This window comes from Mirounga angustirostris, unplaced genomic scaffold (genome assembly GCF_029215605.1).
Source record: "Mirounga angustirostris isolate CCGP_5_RB_7025 unplaced genomic scaffold, mMirAng1.0.hap1 SCAF_6, whole genome shotgun sequence".
Classification (NCBI taxonomy): Eukaryota; Metazoa; Chordata; class Mammalia; order Carnivora; family Phocidae; genus Mirounga; species Mirounga angustirostris.
Genome location: NW_026991714.1, coordinates 118,651,287 through 118,676,814, shown reverse-complemented (window position 1 = coordinate 118,676,814; position 25,528 = coordinate 118,651,287). Strand labels below are relative to the sequence as shown.

General features: G+C 34.8%; 1 protein-coding gene across 5 annotated transcripts in view; it reads right to left on the bottom strand.

Annotated features, from left to right (window-relative positions):
• Window positions 1-369: 369 nt before the first annotated feature.
• Window positions 370-25,528, bottom strand: part of KIF20B (kinesin family member 20B) — a 78,804-nt gene continuing 53,645 nt past the window's right edge. For 3 of the 5 annotated variants that reach the window (XM_045878388.2, XM_064595000.1, XM_064595001.1), the window contains 11 exons: window positions 20,592-20,717; window positions 19,798-19,925; window positions 18,232-18,387; window positions 13,441-13,617; window positions 11,742-11,852; window positions 9,584-9,781; window positions 8,528-8,596; window positions 6,984-7,085; window positions 6,437-6,587; window positions 2,467-2,609; window positions 370-637 (listed from right to left, as the gene is read on the bottom strand). In XM_045878388.2, the coding sequence (XP_045734344.1) occupies window positions 560-637; window positions 2,467-2,609; window positions 6,437-6,587; window positions 6,984-7,085; window positions 8,528-8,596; window positions 9,584-9,781; window positions 11,742-11,852; window positions 13,441-13,617; window positions 18,232-18,387; window positions 19,798-19,925; window positions 20,592-20,717 (1,439 nt within the window). In that variant the 3' untranslated portion in view covers window positions 370-559. The remainder of the gene's footprint in view (window positions 638-2,466; window positions 2,610-6,436; window positions 6,588-6,983; window positions 7,086-8,527; window positions 8,597-9,583; window positions 9,782-11,741; window positions 11,853-13,440; window positions 13,618-18,231; window positions 18,388-19,797; window positions 19,926-20,591; window positions 20,718-25,528) is intronic. The other 2 variants (XM_064594999.1, XM_064595002.1) reach the window with 1 other exon arrangement.

Genomic DNA, 25,528 nt, shown 5'->3' with positions numbered 1-25,528 from the left:
TAGAAGACCTGTACACACTTACTCCTGGATCTTAGCTATAATCCAAACAGCCATGTAAAATCAGTTGTATTTCCTAACAAATGAATAAAAAACAATCCATAAGACACTGTTAAAGGTTAAGTAAACCAAATATCTGACCTATGATATGTGTAAAAAAATAAAACAGAAGTAACAGCATCTTTCCTAGGATCCTCACTGATCCTATGCCTAGGATAAAAGGAAAATGAATACAGTTTGAAAAACCATTATATAGCATAATGTATAAACTCGTCAAATCACTAAGTTGTATACCTGAAACTAATGTAACCTTGTGTGTCAACTATACTCAAAAAAAGAGAAAGAAAAAAAAAAACTACTATAAAAAAGTCTTAGAAAAGTAAACAAATGGGGCTGTTGACTTATTGTCTTTATTGAATTAAAATTATACTATGTATAAAATAGCAATGTATACACAGGATTTAATGCATCATAATATATACGATTATCTTTGAAAAGTCAGGATGCAAGTTACAATGATTATGAACATAAAACTTATATTAAAACATTCTCCGTAAGTGATTTATTTAGCTGTTTTAGTTCGAAGTCGTCGTTTGAGAATCTGATGATCACTCTCCTTTACTTTATGGTCCATCAAAATCTGAAATTAACAATTTCATAACATTTTATAAATAAAGCCTTATTTATAATTTAGTAAGATATATTCAGGTGCTTAATAATTGGAATAATAGGTACATTATAATATTTTTGTCCTTTTAGACTAGAAGTATACTAATCTATTAAAAAGCATTGTCTAGGGGTGCCTGGGTGGCTCAGTCACTAAGCGTCTGCCTTTGGCTCAGGTCATGATCCCAGGGTCCTGGGAACGAGCCCTGCATCGGGCTCCCTGCTTGGTGGAGAGCCTGCTTCTCCCTCTGCCACTCCCCCTGCTTGTGTTCCCTCTCTCACTGTGTCTCTCTCTGTCAAATAAATAAAATCTTAAAAAATAAATAAAAAATTAAAAAATAATAAAAAGCATTGTCTAAAGTAATAGATTTTGTAAAGATTCTTTCAACACTACCTAACATAGGATTAAAATAATCTACACCCTATATTGAATTCAGGACATATATAGCTTGAAGTAATTACTGAAATATTTGGAGGCAAGTACCTCTAAATAATTTTTAAGAAAAGATCTTTTGCAGCAACAAGTACAATAATCCCCCCTTATCTGTGGGGCTTATGTTCCAAGACGCCCAGTGGATGCCTGAAACCAAGGATAGTACCAAATCCTATGTTTACTGTTTTTTCCTATATATACATATCTATGATACAGTATAATTTATGAAGTTTGACACATTATTATATTAACAGTCACTAATAAAACAATTATAACAATATACTGTAGGTTATGTGAATGTTGTATGTCTCTTCTGTCTAAATATCTTATCATACTGTACTCTCCCATCTTCTTCGTGTGATGATGAGAAATGATAAAATGCCTATGTGTTGAGATGAAGTGAGGTGAATGACGTGTAGGCACCGTGACACAGTGTTAGGCTACTACTGACCTTCTGACAATATATCAGAAGGAGAATCATCTGCTTCCAGACCACAATGACCACAGGACATTGAAACCATGGAAAGCAAAACCAAGGATAAGGGACTACTATATATAACTTAGAAAAGTAGAAAGAGCATTATATTGCAACTAAGAAAAGGAAGAACTTCAGCCAAGGGAAGAAATTATGTATTAATCAGACAGATAGTGAAAAGTGACCAAGAGAATAGTATTTCCAGCAGCATGTCCTAATTGACCCTAATTCTTCACCACCTGCCTTTCAGTGTCTTGTATCTGATAGCTACTGTTGCAGAAGGTCTCTCCCCTGATTTCTCTGAGCCACTTCCTGTTGAAGGCTTCTCCTTAAATTACTTTTCTACCATCCCTTTCATCCACTAGGCAAATGCAAGCATGATGGAAAATTAGAACTTTCCCTGTAATAGCACAGACTGTTCTGAGTGAAGAGAATGAGTCATCGAGTCAGGATGACAAACTACAGTCTTTTCTTAAAAGAACCTGGAAGGCTAAGAGGAAAGGTGGGAGGAAATGACTGAATGTCAATTCTGCATTTTTACCGGGCCCACTTAGGCCAGATTTGTACAACTCTTGTAATAAAGTTAGTAAGAAAAATAGGTGTTAGAAGCAAATAAATTACTAAACAGTGATAATGCTACAGATGGAATTAAAATTTCTCTGATTAATTTACAAATGTAAATATGTGACACTTGTATACATTAATGCAGCACTTACAATTATTACAGATTTAACACATCAAATAGCAAAAGTATAACATTTAAAGCATATTCCAAAAGATCTGATCTAAAGAATAAAAATTCAAACCATTATAAAATTCAGATTGTTATGAATACTCCCAAATTAAAATAACATGAACAGTTTTACTTTTAAGAAAGCCAAAAAGAGTAGCTTACCACTTGCCCAGATATATCAATAGGAGATGAAATTTCATTTGTGTACAATTTCCGTTTGGCCCGTTTTGGTCGAGACATATTTCCTTTACTTACTTCTACATTTGAGAGCTTTGAAGAGCTCATTGTTTCAATTATCTTCTTTGCTGTGAAAAAATGTATATTATTTAAATCCTGAAATAAATAACTTCTTAACTGGAAAGGTTTGAAATCCTTAATAAAGAAAAACATACCAAATTAAAGAGAAAAAGCACTGCAACTTATAAATGGTGAAAGGACATGAATAGTCAATTCACAAAGAAAAAATTAAATGTCTCATAAACACATGAATCATGATGAACAGCAAAAACAAAAAAGCAAATAAATAAAACATCATTTGGCTAATGTCAAAAAAGGTTTGGTAAATTATAGTACAACCGATAAAACTCAGGTGTTTTTAATGACTTGAAAAGGCTTATGCTGTTATGCAAAAAAGCCTGGACCATGCAGCAGGACTGATAAGTAAAGATATCCACAATAAATATTAAGTGAAAGTAGTTTAGAATTGTGAGCCCTTTGCTTATCGTTAACACACACACACACACACACACAGTAAATCAAATTGTTAATAGTTGACTGCTTCTGGGAAGTGGAATAAAAATTTTAAAATCTTACTTTATACATTTGTTTGTCTTTCAACAGGTACATACTGATTTTAATAGAAAACATATTTCCACCTGGGAAACCCCCTGAGTAGAAAATCCTTATACATATAATATCAACTATATATATTTTTTTTAAATAGGAAAAACATTGAAGGAAATATGCTAAATTGAAAGTCTACTTGTCAAGGGTTAAGCTGGGCTTGAAAGAGCTGAGCTGCCCAATGTCAGAGAAGCCAGCTAAGTCAATAAGCCAAAATGAAAGCAACACTTAAGCCTTTAACTTACTGCAATAGAATAAGCAAGAGGCAAAACCTGAGAAGGTGCCAACTCCCACCCCTACCTTCCATCTTTCCCCATGTGTGGTCTAGGTCAGGAGGATCAGCACAGAAGTGGGGTTCGCCCCTTGCCAAGGAAGTACTGAACAAAAAGCTCTTGCACTTGCAGTTTTATGGACCTTAGAGCTGAAGGCCAGAAGGAAGGGCTAAGAGTGGAAAAGTCAAGTCAGAGGAGAAAGTGTCTTCAAGGTTCCCTCCCCTTTCCTGTCATAAGAAGGTCCTAGGCAGAGGTGCCAGAGGAATTTCTCTGCTAAAGGTTCCCCAGTAAAGAGGCTCTGAATGAAGGCACTTTGGCTAGGACTACAGATATGGATCAGGGCATAGCTGGCCAGGGTCCTGAGTCCTTGACTGTAACTCTCTTCAGAGACTGCTCTCCTTTGGTGTGGGGAGGGCAGCTTTTCCCCATGAGGCCTAACAGGTAAAGCCTTTGTAACTGCCTACAGTCTGCCGAAAAAGAAAAAAAAGTCACACATAGGATTTTGGCCGGGAGCCACCAAACCCCTCACTACAATGTGCCAGCCACTGTACTAAGAGCTGAGGATGGGAACCACACAGACAGTGCACTCGTGAAGCTTATACTGTAGTGCAAAAGATAAGAAAACAAAAATTATAGCTTAAATAATTCAATTTGCACTTTGAAAAGATTACTGGCAGCCATGCACTGGATGGACAGGAGATAGACAAGAGGGAAAAGTTGGGAAACCAGTGAACGAAGGAATGAAATAACAGTGGTTATCAAGAACAGGAGAATTTAAAAAATTAATCCCTATTTTTTTCCCCTACATTTCCAAGTGATCAAAAACAGATACAATGTAGTTATAATCCAAAATACGGGTATCTTATACTCCTAGAAATAAATTTTTAAAAATCCACACTAGGGCTGCCTGGCTGGCCCAGTCAGAAGAGCATGTGACTCTTGATCTCAGGGTTGTGAGTTCAAGTCCCATGGTGGGTGTAGAGATTAAATAAATAAACTTAAAAAAACCAAAAAACAAAAAACCCACACCAGGTATACAGGTAGGGAAGCTGTTAAAGAGCTAAGTCAACCAAGTAAGGGAGTCAGTTACCAGATGGGTACTTCCCTTTCCTTGAAAACCTATTTTCTTTTGCTATGTAAGAGCTAATCAATATAATTTAAATAAAATACTTAAGAATCTAAAATAACAAGTCCTGCCTCTCTACATTTAGACATTTAACAGTTTGCTATGTGTCCCTCCAGATATTTTCTATGCGTATACTAATTATACTTTTTAAAAAAGTACATATTTTTTTGAAAAATATATACAAATGGGGTCTGATAAGTCTGAAGTTCCCAAGCTGTGCACTAAGACATACCACAGTAAACTCACAAGAGCACCTCGAAATATTTTAAATATTCAAAGAAAACAGCAACACACAATAGCTTAAGGTAGTTCATAGTTTCAAATGATAACACATTACATTCCTTTTGATGATGACATATCTTTGCAACCCTGATTTTCAGAAGCTGTATTTTCAGTGGTTGTTCGCCCTTAGCACTAATGGATAAAATATTAGGTGTTTCTTTGGGTGTAGGGGAACAGTGAAAAAAAAATCACTGAGACATTAAGGGCACTGTGAACCAAGAAAGTTTGGGGACCTCTGTGGTAAGTTTTTATACAAACTGTTTTTACACTTCAACTGTCCCCTGCTTTAATTCCTTTCCTTCCCCATTCTCCTCACCTCTAGTCTCTAATTTATCCCATGGCCACCACTGAGGCCATCTCCCGAAAATCCACTCCACCACCTGCCCCTTACCCCCAATGCTCTCTCCACACTATCCATGCCAGATGTATACTATTACCCCAAAGTCCCTGCATATGCCCTACACTCTGCTGGTACTCTGCCTGTGTTAAAACAGTTCCCTCCAGTAGGAGTGTGTGAGTGCGTGTGTGTGTGTGTGTGTGTTTAGGCATGTGTACAGAGAAAATATATATCTTAGTATGTTTTTATATACAGATAATTAATATGGTTAATGTTACATTATAAAGAAAAAAGCATGAAGCAACTAAACCCAATAGATATTTATAGAAATACATATTTTTGATATACATGAATGGGTAATGTTTGTCAATGCATAGAAAAAAAATACTATAAGAATATATACCATAATATAATGATTACCTCTAGAGGGTGTAATCCTGCCAACATTTCAATACCCAAGTTAATCCCGTCTCTTCAAAAAAATAAAACTTTCCCTTAGCGTCTGAATCAAAATAGCTCTCTTCCCTCCAATACTATCATAGTACTTTGCCTGGAACTCTGTAACTACATTAAGCAGGCTGCCCTGGATGAATTAATTTGATCCTTGAACAACACAGAGCTTTGGGGTGCTGACATCCCCATAATGTCAAAAATCTGAGTACAACTTTCGACCCTCCAAAAACTTAACTACTAATATCTACTGTTGATAACAACTCTTACTGATTAACACACATTTTGTATGTATTATATATTGAATTCTAATAATAAACTAGAGAAAACCAAATGTTATTAAGAAAATCATAAGTGAGAAAAAATACATTTACAGTGACTACTTATCAAAAAACATCCACGGGGTGCCTGGGTAGCTCAGTCAGTCAGGCCTCTGAATCTTGATTTTGGCTCAGGTCATGATCTCAGGGTTGTGAGATTAAGCTCCCTGTTGGGCTCCACACTGGACATGGAGCCTGCTTGGGATTCTCCCTCTCCCTCTGCCCCCACCTCTAAAAACAAAAGAAAACAAAAAACATCCACAAAAACGTGGACCTATGCAGTTCAAACCCATGTTGTTCAAGGGTCAACTGTACTTACATATGGTTCTTTTTCCTACACTCTGGTGAAAATCTAAGCATGGCATCCTCTCATGCACCCTCCCACGGTACCCGACATAGGACAATGTCTATTAGAACTATGATAATCACAGTTGTTGAGTTTACACACTAATCAGATATTAGAAAACACCTAACATAAAAGGTCATTTAGTTTTCTGCAAACCTTTTGATTGAAGAATTGTTGGAGAATGTTGTAAGAAGTCTCCAAATTTCTGTAATGTTCCTTCTTTTTTCTTAGTGGCCACATTTGTACTAACTGTGGATGCCTGACTACGTAAAGAGTATGTTTTCTTAGATGATGGACGTGTGGAAACCTAAAAAACAAACATTTTTTGTTACTGTCGATGAAAAAGTTAGAATGAAATAGTTGTAACCACAGCTGAATTAAAGAGCCCAGACACAGGTCACAAATTTGCAGGCAGGGAACTTGGGATTAAGTATATGAGGAGAGGATGAAAGAACCAAAGAATGGCAAAATGGGTGTGACAGACTGACTCAGAAGTATCGAGGGGCCTGCTGCTGGCCCAGTGCTAAAGATTATATTCTAAGCTGAATTAGATGAATAAGAAATGGAAGATAAATGAGTTATAATCGGACAAAACTGGATTTCTGCGTAATTACTGATCAACTTTGACATCTTTATTTCTATATTCTAATTTATAAATGTAAGTTAAGAAAATGGTCAATTCTGAACACATTAAAAGACAAACCTTTTGTTCCTTTTTGACAGAAGAATTTCTATGCTCAGAAACAGGAGACTTCAAATTAGGTTTGGGTGTAGAGTTCTTCTTATTTTCACATTTCACCAAGTCCTAAAATTAATGAATTTCAGCACTGGTTAATTTCTTAACAATATTTTCTTTCTCTAGGCTCAAAAAAAAAAAAAAAAAATGATGGCTTTTAACTAGGGTTGATTTTGACCCCAGGAGATACTGACAATGTCTGGAGATATTTTGGGTTATCATTGCTGGAGGAGGAAGGTGTTTACCGGCAACTAGCGGTAGAGGCTCCTAAACACCCTTCTAAATGCATAGGAGAGCCTTCCAAAACAGAGGTATATAAACCCAAATGTAAGTCATGCTGAAGTTGAGAAACCCTGACTGAAGGTATGACTTTTTCTCCCAACTTTATTGAGGTACTATTGACATAAAACACAGGTAAGTTTAAGATGTACAATGTGAGGATTTAATACACACATATATTGCAGCATGACTGAAGGTATGAATTTTCCACACACATCATAAATAATGAAATTACATAAGCTAAATAGGAAATAGTAGAAGGGATAACATCTTTTATTTGAACCCCATTTCTAAAATATAGCAATACATCTACTCTTTCCCCAACTCCTAAAACATGCAGAGTATCTATGTTTAAGAACTCTAAGTGAAATTTGGCAGCATCAAAAACAAAGCAGAACAAGAACAAGTAAAAATCTTCAGTATAAGCACAGGCAAAATGCTAAAATCAAGAAATATAATCTGTCTTCCCTACTAAATAGGCATGACATATTACTTTTCTTTCTCCCACATAACTTCTCTTAGGACAAAGTCTCTCGTAGTATATTAACTGAATCAAACTCATAGAAATCCTAGTTGTACCAAAGATTATAAGCATAAAAGGAAAAAAAAAGGCAAGAAAAAAAACAAAGAAAAGATCATGCCTGAACCTCAGAATTCAAGTTACAAAGCAGAAGTCATAAGGGTAAAAAGAAGTAGACTTCCTCAAAGGGGAAAGACAGATGGTAATCAATGGAAAACAAATGAAGAGCAGTAACTCCATCATACTTGCAGTGTGCAATAAAGAGTTCTCTGGAGTCTTCACTGGATTAGAATATATAGCACTATAGAAGTGGTTTTCATGAGGACCTTACAACACTCAGTTTATTAGAGCAGTGAAAAGCTAGTAAAATCAGAAAAAAACCTTAAGTTTCTACATGATTTATCTATACCAGTCTGTATATCTATTCTGAAAAACACATGGGGAGTATATACCAACAGTAAAATGAATAAAATAATTGCTTTTTAACCCTCTGAGTACACAAACAATTTTTCCTTTTCCCTTGAAAGAATGAATCATGGAAAGGTCAACATAGATCATAATGAAATTAAAATACTATGTTAGTGTTATCTAAAATTTATTAAATATAAAATAAATATTGAATAAAAATTAAGGCTCTACAAAACAATCACTAAAGGTATTCTAGGTGTAGCAGGAAAGATGCTAAATAATACTCATTCAGCAAATTTATTACCTGACAGAGAGCCTCAGGAGAATGGTTAATACTATTTCTGCTCTTCCACCAGCTTGAAAATATACTACTCTTTAAAGAGGTAAAAAAAAAAAAAAAAAATTGAAGAAAAAGTTATTGTGCTAGAGAGTTTATAATTAGTTTTAAATTTAAAACAAGTTACTTTTTAAAATAAATATTAGCATTTATTATGTATCCACCACATGTGGAAAAAAAGCTAAGCATTTTAATTAAACCTATTATCTCTAATCCTTTATTTCCAAAAGGAGAAAACAGAATGAGAAAGTTTATAACCTGCTTGGCTAGGATATGGCAGAAGGTTTGGTAACTCTACAATCAGAAAGCTACAGTAGGAAGTAGTAAAGAGTTTGTATCCTACCACTAAATAGAGGCCCAAATTTTAATATACCAGCTGACAGAAAAAATCTCTCTTCCAAAACCTACTATAACCATAGAGAGCTAAGATTTTTATTTTTATTTTTTTTTTGACGAGAGAGAGACAGCGAGAGAGAGGGAACACAAGCAGGGGGAGTGGGAAAGGGAGAAGCAGGCTTCCCACGGAGCAGGGAGCCTGATGCGGGGCTTGATCCCAGGACCCTGGGATCACAACCTGAGCTGAAGGCAGACACTTAACGACTTAGCCACCCAGGCGCCCCGAGAGCTAAGATTTTAGTTAAATAACAAAGATTATACTCAAGCAAGTTAGCCATTTGGTTTCTCTAATTTCTTTATCAACCCTTTCCTCTTCACTGGAGGGAAAGTCACTAAGTTTGAACAGGACTGGTATACTGAACTAGCTTGCCAGTGAAATCCACCATAGCTTGACCTATCACAGCTTCAATGAAATAAGGGCTAAGTTTTAATAACCCTAAGCTTTTTGTTTAAGGACTATTAGACTACAATAATATTCTTAAGGAGTATAAAATAGGGCACAAATTATGATTTTGGTCTCCAATAGCAGTGCTTATGAACAAGAGGGCAGTATAGAAGTTTAATTATGTATAATAACTAAGCTTAAGGTTTGCTTGTTAAATTCACTCATTATAGTTAAGTACTTACCTCCTCCATTTCATTACTCTTCCTCTTCCGGGCCTTGGAAATCTTAACCGTCACAGGTAAAGTGCAACCAGGGTGTTTCACTGCCATTTTGTTTGGCCGTAAAGGTGTAAATTGAATCTCTAACTCAGGTTTTGGAAATCGAGTGGTTTGATTATTTTCTGTTGACACTTCACAAGAGTCAAGGACTACAGAGCCATCCTACAACAGAATTAAAAAGAAAAACGAATCTTATTTGCAGAATATGAATTTATGAATTGCAAAGCATTAAATCTTTCAAACACCTATCAGAGACAATGAATTGGAAAAGATTAAAAGTGTGCTGGGTCAAATTAACCACAGCAAGGACAGAAAGATGGAGTTACCATCTACCCTCTCCAGGTTTTTACATGATATGTTAAAATCCAAGGAAACAGAGATCAGTATTTCCCAAACTTGTATGATCATAAGAATAATTCAGACAATTTGTTTAAAAGATTCTTGGACCCTACCACAAACCTACTAAATCAGAAATCTCCTAGGAAAGAGTCTAGGATTTTTAATAAGCACCCTAGTAAAGGTAGATTAAAGTTGGCTTAAAATTGAGAAATGGAGTCTCATTCCCCTTCTTTTAATCTGGGCTGTCCTTAACGACTTCCAAGGCCAACAGGATGTGGTGGAAATAACATCATTGTTCTGAGGCTCGATCATAAGAAGGCTGTAACTTCCACCCTGTCCTCTTTGAAAAGTTACTTTCAGGACACTCCCCCCTCAAAATGCCTCATTTCAGAATGCAGCTACTGTGCTGGGAGAAGCCCAAGCCACAGGGAGAGGCCACATATAGGTCCAGCTGAGTTCCCAGAATCAACTATCAGCTACATGAATGAATCATTTTAGACTTTAAGCCCAAAAGAGCATACTGATTTCATGAAGGCAAGAAAAACATACAAAATAGCATAACAAAACCATTCCCCAAAACTACAGAATATACAGTAACTGCTGGAATCCTTAATAAGAATTGGAATCAGGAGGTTTTAGGACATAAATTTATATATACATGTATGTATTTATATAAACATACATAAATTTACATATACATTTATAAAGAAATGTTCCATATATAACTGCCTTTGCAATCAAGATTAATCTTATTTATCAATCAACTCCAAACTTTTCTTCAAAGGATATGATCTGTCTTAGTCTCTAAGGCCAATGCTAATTATCTGAAATTCCACCAAAAACTATCAAAGAAAGGGCAAGAGAAAAGAAATGGCTCGTGCTATTTCCCCAGATTAAAATGCCTTTCTCTTCCCATTCACGGCTTGGTAAAAGTCTATTCACCTTCAAGACCCAATATGATGTTACCTTCTCTAATCTACATCTACAACCACTCAGGCATCATATCCTGCCTGCAGGCAATGTTCCTTCTTAGCACTCTCTTCATGACTCTCAGCCCGTAAGATAAAGTCAAACAAGTAGTCATTTAGGTATCTGTCTTACTAGATTCTTTACTCCTTGAGGATGGCAATCATGCCTTATGTTTGTGCTCTCAGTGTTTGGCAATGTTCCCAACCAACACTAAAAACTCCCAATAAACATGTTTAAAAAATAAATGCAAAAAAGGAATTTTGTCTTCAAAACTTTAAGTGACATAAGATTTTTACCTATTTCATATGTTATCTAAGACTCTATTATCCAAAGAACCCGAAGCCCACTACAGATTAAGAAAACTCACTGTGAATTACTGTATAGGTAGGTATATGGTATATGGTAATTTGGTGACAAAGTTATTAAATGGGTACAATTAAAAAAAAAACACACACTACGGAATAGAATGCTTATTAAAAGGACCTCTTATGCAGGCTAATATTCACCCATATTTTATCTTTTGTAGGATTTCCTATTTCTGACCACCAAGTTTGTTTATATTAACAGATCTGTTGTTTGCAGCAAGTATAATTTTGAGAGGAGATTAATATTGTTTGGCGATCTCATCTTCCAAAAGAATTTCACTTCTCAAAACCCTTTAGGTTTTCCCTCCCACAGCCAAGAGCACATATAGCTAACTGCACAGCAAGGTACTTAAAAAAAATTGAATAAATTTAACTTGCAAGTGTTATTTATTAATTAACGGTCACTGGTAAAGAGGGTAAAGAATTGGACTGTGTTACCAAATGCCCACCTCTACTTCATTTCTAGAAGTTTCAAAACTTGTTGATTGAGGTTCCGTTTCAACTCTGCCAGGATCCATTGAACTCGTATGTGTAGGCTTGATATCCACATTTTGTTCTTCCTAAGAAATATTAAAACAAGCCATTGTAGCCAAAAATATATTAAAATACTTCACCTAAAGAACAGAAAATCAAGATTTGGGTGGATTATATCATGGAAGTAATGAAAGACTTCCTCCTCTCTTTCATCCTCAGAAACTTAGGAAAGGCTGGGCAACTTGCCAACCTCTGGGCCTGATCGAAAGAGAAATCTAAAAGATTACTTTCAATTTTCAAGGCTTTACGTGTATTCTCTCATTTTACTTTCATTGCAACTCTCTCAGCTAGATTTGGCAAGAATCATTATTCCTACTTTCTAGATGAGGAAACCGAAACCTAGAGATGTAAAATCACATGGCCAAGGTCTGTACTAAGCTGAAGTGTTGGAACCCCAAGAGCTGCTTTGATAACACCATTCTGAAAAACTAGAGGACTCTTGAGAATGCAACTCCAGTATCAGAGTAGAAAAGACCATACTGATAACTAAACCTTTTCTTGCTGCACAACTCATCCCTTTTTCTCATAGGGTATGTTCTATTCCTATACCCTATTTAAGGGATCTATAAAGAAGTGTCAGATTATATTTTTAAACTTGATAAATTCCACCATGGGCCTTCTCACAACTGCCATCAAAAGCAGAAGTCAAATAGATCTCTTAAGTCACCTACCCAAATAAAAAAGGTTCCACTGACTCCACAATGTGGAAAGCAACTAGCATGTATTGACTTCCACTGTGGTAAAAACTGTGCTAATTGTTTTACAAATGTTCTCAATTAATTTTCACATCTCTATTAGGAAGACATTACTATCTCTGTTTTAGAGAAGTGCAGATATAATAAGTAATTTTCCCAAAGAACCCAAAACCACAGTGACCGCAACAGACACCTAGTTTTTCTAAGTTTCTAGTCTGTGCTATTTATACCACATGCTACTACCTCTTTTTTTTTAGCAGTCTTCCTCTTTCAGAATCATGAAGTCTTTTGTTGTGACAGACAGGCACATACATTTATTTTCCTATTGTCTGGAGGCAGCAGATTTTTAAGCACAGATCATTTATTCTGGAAAGACTAGCTTCAGATGTACCCTGATTCAATTATACCAGGAAGTAGCTATCTGTGAAATGCAATCCTCTCTCCATGCAGGGTTCCCAACCCCAATGTAATATTACAAAAGTAACTCCTGAATGACTCAGAATCATTTTCAAAACAGTTCATTTTCAAAACAATTCATACCTTTATATAGTAAACTTAGGGTGGGCCCAAGTATTTAAATATTACCAAGAGTTCAGGTTGAATCACATTTCCACATTTGAAAGGTAGATGAGGGACTAAATCACAAATTGTTTTTCTAATTACTCTACCTAAAAAATATGACCAAAATATTTGAGAAAGTACTATTTCTCAGTTGGTCACTGGCAAATCAATCATAATGATAAAACTCTGAAAATCTGAAATACACAATAACTACCCAAATAATTTTTCAAACTCTGATTCCCCTGGGATCTATTGAAACTTAACCTTTTTATCCTCTAAGCATTAATCAATTAAATAATTTTGAAAAATTCCTGTGTTCAATAAAAAAAAGGCATTGAAAGAACAAGATTCTACTCACTGTTTCAGGAGGCTCCAATGTGATCTTTTTTAATTGTTCAATTTCATTATCTTTCTGTATATTACTGGAGATCAGTTCCTTCAGCTGTATTTCTAAAGCTGCAACCAGTTGATCCCGTTCTTCTCGCCACTTCTGAAGGTTCTCATCTTTCTCTGCCAGTTGTGCTGTAAGTATTTCCTAACCAGAAAATAAAGAAAACGTTATGAAATGCTTTCTTGCAGAATTTTTTGAAATTTTTACTAGAAATAACACACTGTGAATAAGACATGTAACAAATTACATAGTTTAGGCTAGATAAAGTATTTACTTGTAAAACAAAATACACAATGCCTTTATATGTTTACTGTCCACATGCTGTATTTATCCCTATCCCACCTCACTCCAAAAATCAGCTTATTGGTCACTTCTTTCAATAAGCAATTATGAGAAGGAAAAAAAAGAAGCAATTATGGTTTTTAAACTAATACTAACATTTCCCCCAATATTTTGGAAATGAGAGGGTAAAATTACAGTCAAACAAATGACAAAACTAATAGCAACAAACAACAGAGAATTAAAAATTTGAAATACCATTTTCAGTGAGTTCAAAAACCATGAAATAGTGGTGAATTAAATAAAATATGCATAAGACCTAAACATGTGAAGCCACAAAACACTGCTGAAAGAAAATAAAAATACATCAGTAAATGGAGAGATAATTTGTGCTCAATGATCAAAAGACTCCATACTGTGAAGACGTCAGTTTTCCTTAAATAGATCTATAGAGTCAAAGCAATCTCAATCAAAATCCAGGCAGGCCAGAGTGTATGTGTGTGGAAATGGGAAAGTTCACTATAAAAGTTATATGAAAATGCAAACGATCTAAGATAGTCAAAATTATGTTGAAAATGAAGAACAAAGTAGGAACAAACACTCATTTCAAGCCTACTACAATAATCAAGACAATGTGATACTGGTATGAACAGATATCAGTGGAACAGAAAAGAAGGTCCACAAGTGCATGGTCAATTCACATTCTACAATAACACCAAAGTAATTCAATGGAGGAAAGGATAGTCTGTTCAACAAAGAATGTTGGAACAAAAGAAGACATCCAAATGGCCAACAGACACATGAAAACGTGCTCAACATCGCTCGGCATCAGGGAAATCCAAATGAAAACCTCAGTGAGATACCACCTCACACCAGTCAGAATGACTAAAATTAACAAGTCAGGAAACGACAGATGGCAGGGATGCAATGAAAGGGGAAACCTCCTACACTGTTGGTGGGAATGCAAGCTGGTGCAACCACTCTGGAAAACAGTATGGAGGTTCCTCAAAAAGTTGAAAATAGAGCTACCATACGATCCAGCAATTGCACTACTGGGTATTTACCACAAAGATACAAATGTAGGGAGCCGAAGGGGTACATGCACCCCGATGTTTAGAGCAGCAATGTCCACAATAGCCAAACTGTGGAAAGAGCCAAGATGTCCATCGACAGATGAATGGATAAAGAAGATGTGGTATATATATATATAAAATGGAATACTATGCAGCCATCAAAAGGAATGAGATCTTGCCATTTGCAATGAGGTGGATGGAACTGGAGGGTGTTATGCTGAGCAAAGTAAGTCAATCAGAGAAAGATATGTATCATATGACCTCACTGATATGAGGAATTCTTAATCTCAGGAAACAAACTGAGGGTTGCTGGAGTGGTGGGCAGTGGGAGGGATGGGGTGGCTGGGTGATAGACAGTGGGGAGGGTATGTGCTATGGTGAGCACTGTGAATTGTGCAAGACTGTTGAATCTCAGATCTGTACCTCTGAAACAAATAATGCAATATATGTTAAGAAAAAAAAAAAGAAGATAGCAGGAGGGGAAGAATGAAGGTGGGGATATCGGAGGGGGACACGAACCATGAGAGACGATGGACTCTGAAAAACAAACTGAGGGTTCTAGAGGGGAGGGGTGTGGGAGGATGGGTTAGCCTGGTGATGGGTATTAAAGAGGGCACGTTCTGCATGGAGCACTGGGTGTTATGCAAAAACAATGAATCTTGGAACACCACATCAAAAACTAATGATGTAATGTATGGTGATTAACATAACAATTAAAAAATTTTAAAAAAAAAGAATGTTGGAACAACAGCCAAATGGGGGGGGGGAAATGAACCCCAATCCTAATCTCATACCACATATGAAAATTAATCCTTGGACAAAAGTGGCACAGCAGTGGTAAAGTTTTTTTTCCAATAAATACTACCAGGAGAATCAGTAATCCACATTAAAAAAAAATTAGTCTTGATGCCTAACTCACTCCAACACAAAATTCAATACTAGAATCAAAATATGAAAGGTAAAACCCAAACAGGAAATAGTATAAGAGAACATCTTCATGTATTTGGGGTTAATAAAGGAGATGATTGGGAAAATGAACTAAAGTAAATTTAAGAACTCATATTCATAAAAAGGCATTAAGAGAATAAAAAGTAAACTAGAGATTGAAAAAAGGTACTTGCAACACATGACAGAGGGCTCCTATCCAGAAAGTGTAAGAAGCTCCTACATATCAACTAGAAAAAGCCAGACAATCCAATAGGAAAAAGGTAAGGGGCCCTATAATCTTCAACCTCATTAGTACTCAGGGAAAAGCACATAAAAACCATAAAAAATGACCAACAACACCATGTATTTGGGAATATACAGCAACTCCAATACTAAGTAGAGTATAAATGGGTACAACTACTCTGAAAACCAATCTGACATTCTATCAGAGTTCCACACATGCATACCCTATCATCCAATATTTCTATTCTTGGCTAACAATGCAAGAAAAATGCATGCACATGTGACTGAGAGAAATGTATAAAAATGTTTATAGGAGAGTTACACATAATAGCTCAAAGCAGAAGATAATTCACATATCTTCAACATTAAAATGAATAGGCCGTGGTATATTCATACACTGCAATACTCAGCAATGAAAATGGGCTAATTCCAGCTACATGTGACATGAATAATTCTCACAAACATAATGCTGAAAGAAACCAGGTAAAACAAATGCATCCCGCATAATTCCATTTACATAAAATTCAAAGCTGCCCAAAACTAAAGTACAACATTAAAAGACAGAATAGTTATTACCACTGGGAAAGAAATAGAAGAGGAGCCCCCCAGGGGGGCTGGTAATGTTGTATTTCTTGAACTGGGTGGTACTTAAGTGGATGTTGACTTTACAACAGTTCACTGAACTATTGTTTTTTATTTACTGTGATTTACTGTGTTAAACGTGACAATTTTACAAATTAACAATTTATACCTTAATATGGCAGACACATACATCCTAGGTATGACTGCAAAGAAATAGATGGGAGAAAGAAGGAAGCTAGCTCTCTTTAGGATTAAAAACTTAAAGTAGGTTTTGGGGCACCTGGGTGCCTCAGTCAGTTAAGCTTCCAATCATTGTACTATTGTTAGGTAAGATGCTAACATCAGGAGAAGTTAATGGTAAGTATACAGGAACTCTGAATTAGTTTTGCAACTTTTCTGTAAATAAAATGATTTCAAAATAAGAAGGTAAAATTGTTTTTAAAAATCAGTGGGAAAATCACCCTTAACTTACTGAAAATTAACATCCTGGTTTTACAAGGAAGCTTAGCTATTATCTGTAAAATTCTGTCATAAACAAACAACAAACAAAAACACCAGCAATGAGCATGTGATACTGCCAAGTTACTACTATTTTAAGGAGAAAATCAGCTTTTCATTTAAAGATAGTATCAGTGTGTTTTGCAAGTTTCCTAAAACCAACAATACCTTTTAACTTCTTTTTTTCTGTTGGCAACATGAGGTGTCAGACTAAGCAGTCAATTAAAACAGGAGGGGAAAAACAAGCTAAGATAGAACTGCTGTAAGAGCTACAGCTAGTCAGGGGCACCTGGGTGGCTCAGTCGGTTAAGCATCTGCCTTTGGCACAGGTCATGATCCCAGGGTCCCGGAATCAAGCCCCGCATCTGGCTCCCTGCTTAGCAGGGAGCCTGCTTTCTCCCTCTGCCTCTGCCTGCCTGCCTACTTGTGATCTCTCTCTCTGTCTCTGTCAAATAAATAAATAAAATGTTAAAAAAAAAAAAAAAAAAGAGCTACAGCTAGTCAAGATAAAACTGAAGGTTATTTCTACCTATCATCTTCAAGAAACTATTTAGTTGACTTTTTTTTTAAGATTTTATTTATTTATTTTAGAGAGGGAGCACAAGCAGGGGGAGGGGCAGAGGGAAAGGGAGAGAGAATCTCAAGCAGACTCCATGCTGAGTGCAGAGCCCAAAAGCAGGGCTTGATCTCACGACCCCAAGATCATGACCTGAGCCAAAACCAAGAGTCAGATGCTCAACCGAGCCACCCAGGCACCCATAATTGACTTTTTAAAAGTCCTGATAAAATCAGCTTATGAGATAACATATACAGAGCATGTTAATAGAATCTACAGTTCACAATGCAAAATTTTATAATATGGTAGAGATCACCCTGTAGCAATCAAAAGGGAGAGATGTTTAAGTTCTGTATCTAGAAACTGAGATGTAATTAGGCATTTTCCCAACTTGCTAAATGGATTGAAAAAAGTTAAAGTAAGATAAGTGAACTTCAAAATTGGGAAAGAAAAGTCATCTTATAAATAGACAAATAGGCTGCCTTTTAAAAGAGCAAGAAAATCAGGTAACCATGTAAAGGCTGGTAAGAATCCCAGGGATAAACTTAACAAACGAAAGCTGGTGAAATACATCAAAGATAAAGTATAATTGTTACCAACCACTTCATTTTGTTGTTTTAAACAACGCTCTCTGTCTTCAGCATATTTTTTCATCTCTTTGTTTCGGAGATTCTCAGCTTCTTTTGCCTGAGTGATAAGCATCATTTTTTCTTCTAGCCATTTCTTTCTATCAGCTTTATATTTATGTTCAGATTCCTATGTATATAAAAATAATACAAGTAACTATCACATGCTTAAATAATACTTAACTAATAGTTGACAAATTTATTTTTAGAACATATTCATATAACCCATCACTTTTTCACCTTTTTGAAAATTAAAAATAAGTGTTTTTCCTTAAACAATGATAAGATCAAAGTTTATTTCAGATTATAAAATGAACACTGCTGGTTTCCTTTTCTAAATGGACTTTCTTTTATAAACCTTATTTCGCTATGAAGTCCATTTAAGGACTCTCCTTCATCAGTGACCTTAAGAACAAATAAACAACTTCTATTTCTGAAAGAGTTACAAAGACCCAAGTCTTTCTAAATGCCAGAAAAGAAAAAGCCTTGGTTTGTGATGGTCATTTCTAACTGTATGGTTTCAAAAATAAAATATTCCTGGGTATATGGGATGCCAAGAAAAAAATAACTTGTGCAACAGGACATTCATGAATCTGAGGAACACTGGGAATGGCTAGACTGAGAATATAGCTGATCGGTAATTTCCATTCCAGAATTACAAAGTTTATAATCTATGTGATTACATCGTTTGAGCAGAACATAAAATAAACCAGTACTCCTTAATATGAACATTCCCAATATAGTTAATACTTTTTCATAAATAATGGAGTATTTCCTTTGTTCTAGCTGCTTTGGGATTTTCCCAATAGAAAGGGTAAATTCTAGAATATATAATTAATAGTTAACAAAAGAAAGTACTTTTTATTTGTTCAGTATCTGATTACATATAGCATGAATTTAAGAAAATAATTTAGATGCAGCCAACTTTTTAAAGTCACTATTATGCTTTCTTCAATCTCAAAACTAGTTCCTTCTAATAAAATGTACAAAATTTTAAGTGGTATTTGGTAAACCCCATTAAAAAAAAGTTCGTCCATACACTGTATTCTATGTAGTATTTAGAGTTGAACATGGAAAAAATATAAATGCAAAACAGAATATTCTTTATATAATACAGTTTCAAATATATTCCAGTGTCCAGATAGACAACTGTATTCCTTTCCAACCTAACTTAAAATTAAAATGATTATATACAAAATAATCTCCCTAAGTCTTCTTTTTCACAGCAGTAATTGAGGACTAAGAAGTTTAAGGAGTAGAAAAATAGGTAGAAACACATAAGAAGTAGTGATTTAAGAATTAAATATATAGAATATAAAAAAGAAGACCCAACCACTGTATTTTCATTGGCACTAGTGGTGGTTTGTATGTTGGGAATTTCCGCCCCATGTCATTTCAACGTATACTGAAAAATTATACCTATATGTTAGCATTTCCCAAGTAGTATTTCACCCATATCTAAATTAATTATAAAATATTTGCTGAATTCTCCTCTCATGAGAAATACCATGGCTAGATACATATATACATCAAATCGTACCTGTAACTCATCCTGAAGCTTACTGAGCTTTTCACTAAGTACATCGGTGTTATCCTCAAGTTCTTTATTTGACCTTTGATTACTTTTGGCTTCCAGATCATTGCATTTTTCCTTCCATTTTTCCAATTCTAATTTGAAAACATAAAATTATTTTTTAAAGCACATGCAAAAGTTATACCATATAGAGATACATACGGCATGAGATACAAACAAGAATCAGTAGAGCCCAGAAGAAAAACATAAACACAGATAGAATTGAGATAATTCCAAGGGCTGCACTTTTAAGAGTTCTTATGAAATTCTTAGAGAACAGTAAGTACAAGGACCTCTCAGGAACCCACTGAATAGTGTTCAGAGTATACAGTATAAACATCTCAATCTTAATTATATAGGAAACCTCACATGGTTCTCAAAAATAAAAAAAACTGTGATGGTATCTGAAGGATGGAATCAGAGTATTTACCAAGATAAACATACAAGATGATACTAAGAAGCTGGACAGAGCTGTAACTCAGCTGAAAATTTATTTTTAACGTCTGGGAAACATTGCAAGTTATCATCCAGTTATTATGAAAGTATTCTTATTCCTTCTTTACTACATACAATTTTACTTAGATAAAACAATTTTCATCACATTGGAAAACGTCAAGTTAATAGGACATTCCAAAAACACACCAATACTTTTTCACTATGAATTATTATAAATACTAAACAACTTTTAAAAAGGAAAGAAATCTAGGGAAATACAGAAAATGGCAAGTAGGTCTGGAGATATTTAAGCAGTCATGTTTTACCTGTGGCCAGTCTTTCAGCTTCCTCTAACTTAGCCTCAAGCACTCGATCCTGTTCCACCTGAGTTTGTTCCTGTTCTTCCAGGGTCATTCGCATGTCTTCAATTATTTTCTCTTTAACATTTAGATCTAAAAATTTGGGGAGAACATTTGAGAAACTACTAACATCTACATCTAGATACCCAATTTTTCTGAGTTCTTCTAAAATTAAAATACACTTTTATTGACCAGAATAGAATCTGAGTCCTATGCAGACAGCAGCTTTGTCTTGTTCACTGCAGCACGTCGATGCCTAGAACAGCACTGGCAGATATGAAGCACCAAGTAAGTATCTGACGTACAGATAGATACCTGAATGATTGCAAGAATGGATGGATGGATGGAAAAAACCAATCTCTTCGGATAAAATTAACGATTTTTTATAATATTAAACTATTAATACTAATAAATGCAAATCTTGGGATTTAGAAAAAACATTACTTGGCAAAACATTTATTTTCAGTGTTAATATTCTCAAACCAAAAGTAAAACATTTACCTCCTAAAAGCAAGAAGGGCTCAATCCCAATTTGACTTTTTTTTTTTTTAAATCTCAAGTAATTATGTTTTCTACAAAAATTTCCAAAGCCAAAAATCTACTTCTATTATTTTTAAAACCAGCTCTTCAGGAATGACTGTGCTACTAGCCTTACCAAAATTGTCTCTGGCCCTTAAAAACTGATGACAATAATGACATAAACAGTTCCATTTTAATGCTGTCTGCTAGAAAGAGGTAAAAAGGAAAGATTACTTTGTTGCCTCTGGTGATGGCCATGTTTGTAGCAGGGCACATTTTAGACACTTCACCAAAACTACTACTGATGTCAGAGGTAATAACCCTATAAATGTAGTTCAACCTCAGGTCACTAAACATTAAAAATAACAAAAATCCCAAAAAATGGCTCCCTCAAGGTGCACATAAATAGTAAACTTAAAAAAACAACAAAGACAAATTCATTAAAACAATAAGAAAAAATTATATGAGTAATTTTCAGTATTTCTTTTTATATAAGCTGCCAGGAATGCTAATAAAAGAGAATTCCTCCTAGGATTAAAGGAGTCATTATTATCTAAACTCTTTCTTTCAAAAAGCATGATTACAAATATATTCAGATTATACAATTAATAAAAGTTTATTCAAAGAAAATCCCTTCCCTTTTCCACCCTATATTTTGCTCTAAACTAGAAGGCTAGAAAAGGGTTTAAGTATCTAGTTATCAATTAGGAAAGTTCAAAAAAAAAAAAAATTAGGAAAGTTCCACGACACCAATGATAATTTCACTAATGACTATCCACCTACTATCTGAAAGGTAGGTGTAGTTAAAAAAAAAAAGAGAGAAAGAGAAAATTATTTATCACTTACTGCCTCCAATAATTTACATTTCATTTCAGAAAATAATCAGAAATATGCAACGAATAAAACAGAAAAGTAAAACTACATTTGCAGATGACTTGATACTTTATGTAAGGAAAAAAGAAAGAAAACCTTATTAGAGTTCATAAACTAGTTCAGCTAAGTTTACAAGATACAAGATAAATATAATTAAATCTATTGTATTTCTATATACTAGCAATTAACAATTCAAAAAATGGTATTAAGTAAACAATTCCATTTTTAACAGCATTACAAAGAATTATATATTTAGAAATAAATTAACAAAAGATGTGCAAAATTTATACACTAAAAAGTAAAAAGAAAAACACTGAAAGGAATAAAAGGCTTAGCTAAATGTAAAGATATTCCATGGTTAATATTGTTTGTCGGCAATTTCCCCAAACATATCCTCAGATTTAACACAATCTCCATTAAAATTCCAACTGGCTTTTTCCCAGAAAATGACGAGCTGGTCCTAAAATTCATGTGGAAATGCAATGAACCCAAAATAGCCAAAATAATGTTGCCAAAGAAGAGCAAAAGTGGGAAAATCCACACTTCCCAATTTCAGAACTTACTATAAAGCTATAGTAACAATATAGTCTGGTACTGGCAATCAAAGTCCAGAAATAAACCTTTACATTAATGGTTAACTGATTTTCAACAAAGGTGCAAAGACAATGAATGCAGTAAGAGAAAGTACAGTCTCTTCAAAAAATGGTACTGTGACAACTGATTCTCCATATATAAAAAATTAAGTTAGACACCTACCTCACACAATATACAAAATTATACTCAAGTGGATTAACTACAAATAAATCAAAGATCTAAATATAAGAGCTAAAATTATAAAACTCTTAGGAAAAAACCTAGATGACTTTGGATTAAGCCATAGTTTTTTAGGCATGATACCTAAAATACAATCGATCAAAACAGATAAATTGGACTTCGTCAAAATTAAAAACTTTTATGCACCAAAGGACACAATCAAGGAAGTGGAAAACAACCCTCAGAATAGGAGAAAGCTTTGGCAAATCTATCTGATAAGCCGTGTATCCAGAATACATAAAGAACTCCTACAACTCCATAATAAAAAGAGAAATAACCCAACTGAAACATGGGCAAAGGACTTCAATATCTCCAAAGATATATAAATGGTCTATAGCACAAGACAAGATGCTCAATATCATTAGTCATTAAGGAAATGCAAATCAAAACCACAACAACACACCAGTTTATGCCCACCAGTATGTTAGGTTAAATAGTGTCTCCCAAAATACATGTCCATCCACTATGAATATGACCTTATTTAGAAATAGGATACTTGAAGATATAATCAAGTTAAGAATAAGGTCACCTAGATTAGAGTGGCCCTAAATCCAATATGACTGGTCTCCTTATAAGAAGACGGAAATCTGGACAGAGACCCATAGGGAGAAGACACCAATACACACACACCTAAAAGAAAAATGGCCATGTTAAAACAGAGACAAACTGGAGTTATGCTGCCATAAGCCAAGGAATACAAAGGATTGCCATCAACCACTAAAAATTAGAAGAGACAAGGAAGATTCTTCCCCAGAACCTTCAAAACAAGCACAGCCTGCCCTATCAATACCTTTATTTCTGATTTCTAGCTTTCAGGTCTGTATGAGAAATAAACTTCCCTTGTCTTAAGCACCAAGTTTGTGGTACTTTGTTACAGCAGCCCTAGGAAACTAATATAGATACTACAACTTTTTAACACGTGTTAAACAAGTGTTGGCAACATGTGGAAACACTAGAGCCTTCATCTACTACTGGTAAGAATGGAAAATGGTATAGCCACTGTGGGAAAAGTTCAACACAGAACTATCATAGGACCCAATAGTTCCACTCCTGGATCCTCAAGAGAACTGAAAACATATGTTCACCCAAAAATTTGTACACAAATAGTCATAAAAGCCAAAAAGTAGAAACAATCCAAATGTCTATAGACTGATACAAAATAAAATGTGGTATAGTCATTACAATGGAATATTATTCAGCCATAAAAAGTACTGATACATGCTACAGTACGGATGAAACTTGAAAACATAATGCTAAGTGAAAGAAGTCAGACACAAAAGGCCATATATTGTATGCACCCACTTAGATGAAATGTCTGCAACAGGCAAATCCAGAGACAGAAGCAGGTTAGTGGCTGATAGGGACTGAGGAGTGACAGCTAATGGGTACAAGATTTCTTTTTGGGGTGATGAAAATGTTCCGGAATTAGATAGTGGTAGTGATTGTACAACCTTGTGAATACACTAAGATGCACCAAATTCTACACTTCTAAAAGTAATAATTATGTACTGTATCTCAATTTTTAAAAAAATTTATACTAAGGTATCTAAGTAAAAGACATTCAGTGCTTAAATAGAAATATAGAAGCCAAACTAAAAATGCACTTTTTTGTTTGTTGGGGAATGCCTCATGCCCAGCTGAAATCATAGGAGCAAATGGACTCTCCAGTGAGAAAACAAAGAGAAAAAAGAAGATGACGCCTTAATCAGGAAAGTTGCCAAAGTAGCTGAAGTTCATTCTGAGAGAGAGGCAGTAACTGGTGCAGAAGAGATCACAACAGCTGAGAAAAGTTTCAAAGGAGGGGAAGCTACACATTACCATTTTATTTAGAAAAAATATACTCACACACAGTAAACACTACATAAAAAATGAAAATGAGGAAAAGGAAGAGGGTGAACAATTATGTCAAAATAATGTAAAAAGTAAAGGAAAGGAGGGATTGCAAAAAGCTAATAGATTTGAAAATATGTAAGTTAAGTGACTTGGGAGGAAGTTTCAAGAGCATGGAGAAGAGGGAAGTCAGATTAAAGTGGTCAAAATGGACCTATGCCACAGTTCTTGGTATTTGGCAAAGAGAGGAAAAATTAAAATATGATAGAAACTATATCCTGGTCCAAGGGCATGCTTTTTCAAAATAGCTAGGATCTGTTCACATTTGCCAACAATGACAAAGGAGCCAAAGAAAAGAAAACCCCTAAAAAGATTGTGGAAATAGGAAATGTTAAGGGACAAAAGCCAAAAGAAAGGCAAGAGAAAATAGGACAGTGTGCAGAGATACACACACACACACACACACACACAGTCAAGTTATTGATCCAAGTAAATCCCACAAATGTCCAAGTCATCTAAACAAGTAATAATCTGGTTGTCCTACCCCTTTCTTTTTAGTTGGCCAAGTACAAATAGCAAAAATTAGTGAAGAGAATCTGAAACTTAAAACAGACCTAGATTCAAATCCCAGCTCTACTACTCACACAACCAAGATATTAAGGGGTGAGTGAGGGGGAGGAGAGGAATGTGCATATTATGAACAGAAAGATATATGTATCATTTACAAAGGTAATTTTATATTTCAAATTTAAAAATCAATAAAATGAGTAAAAAAAGCATAATTCAGCACATAAGATCTGAAGTTAAAGTATTTAATGGTTTTTAAAAACTTTAAATATGTTTTACTTGACATATATTCTTACATGATT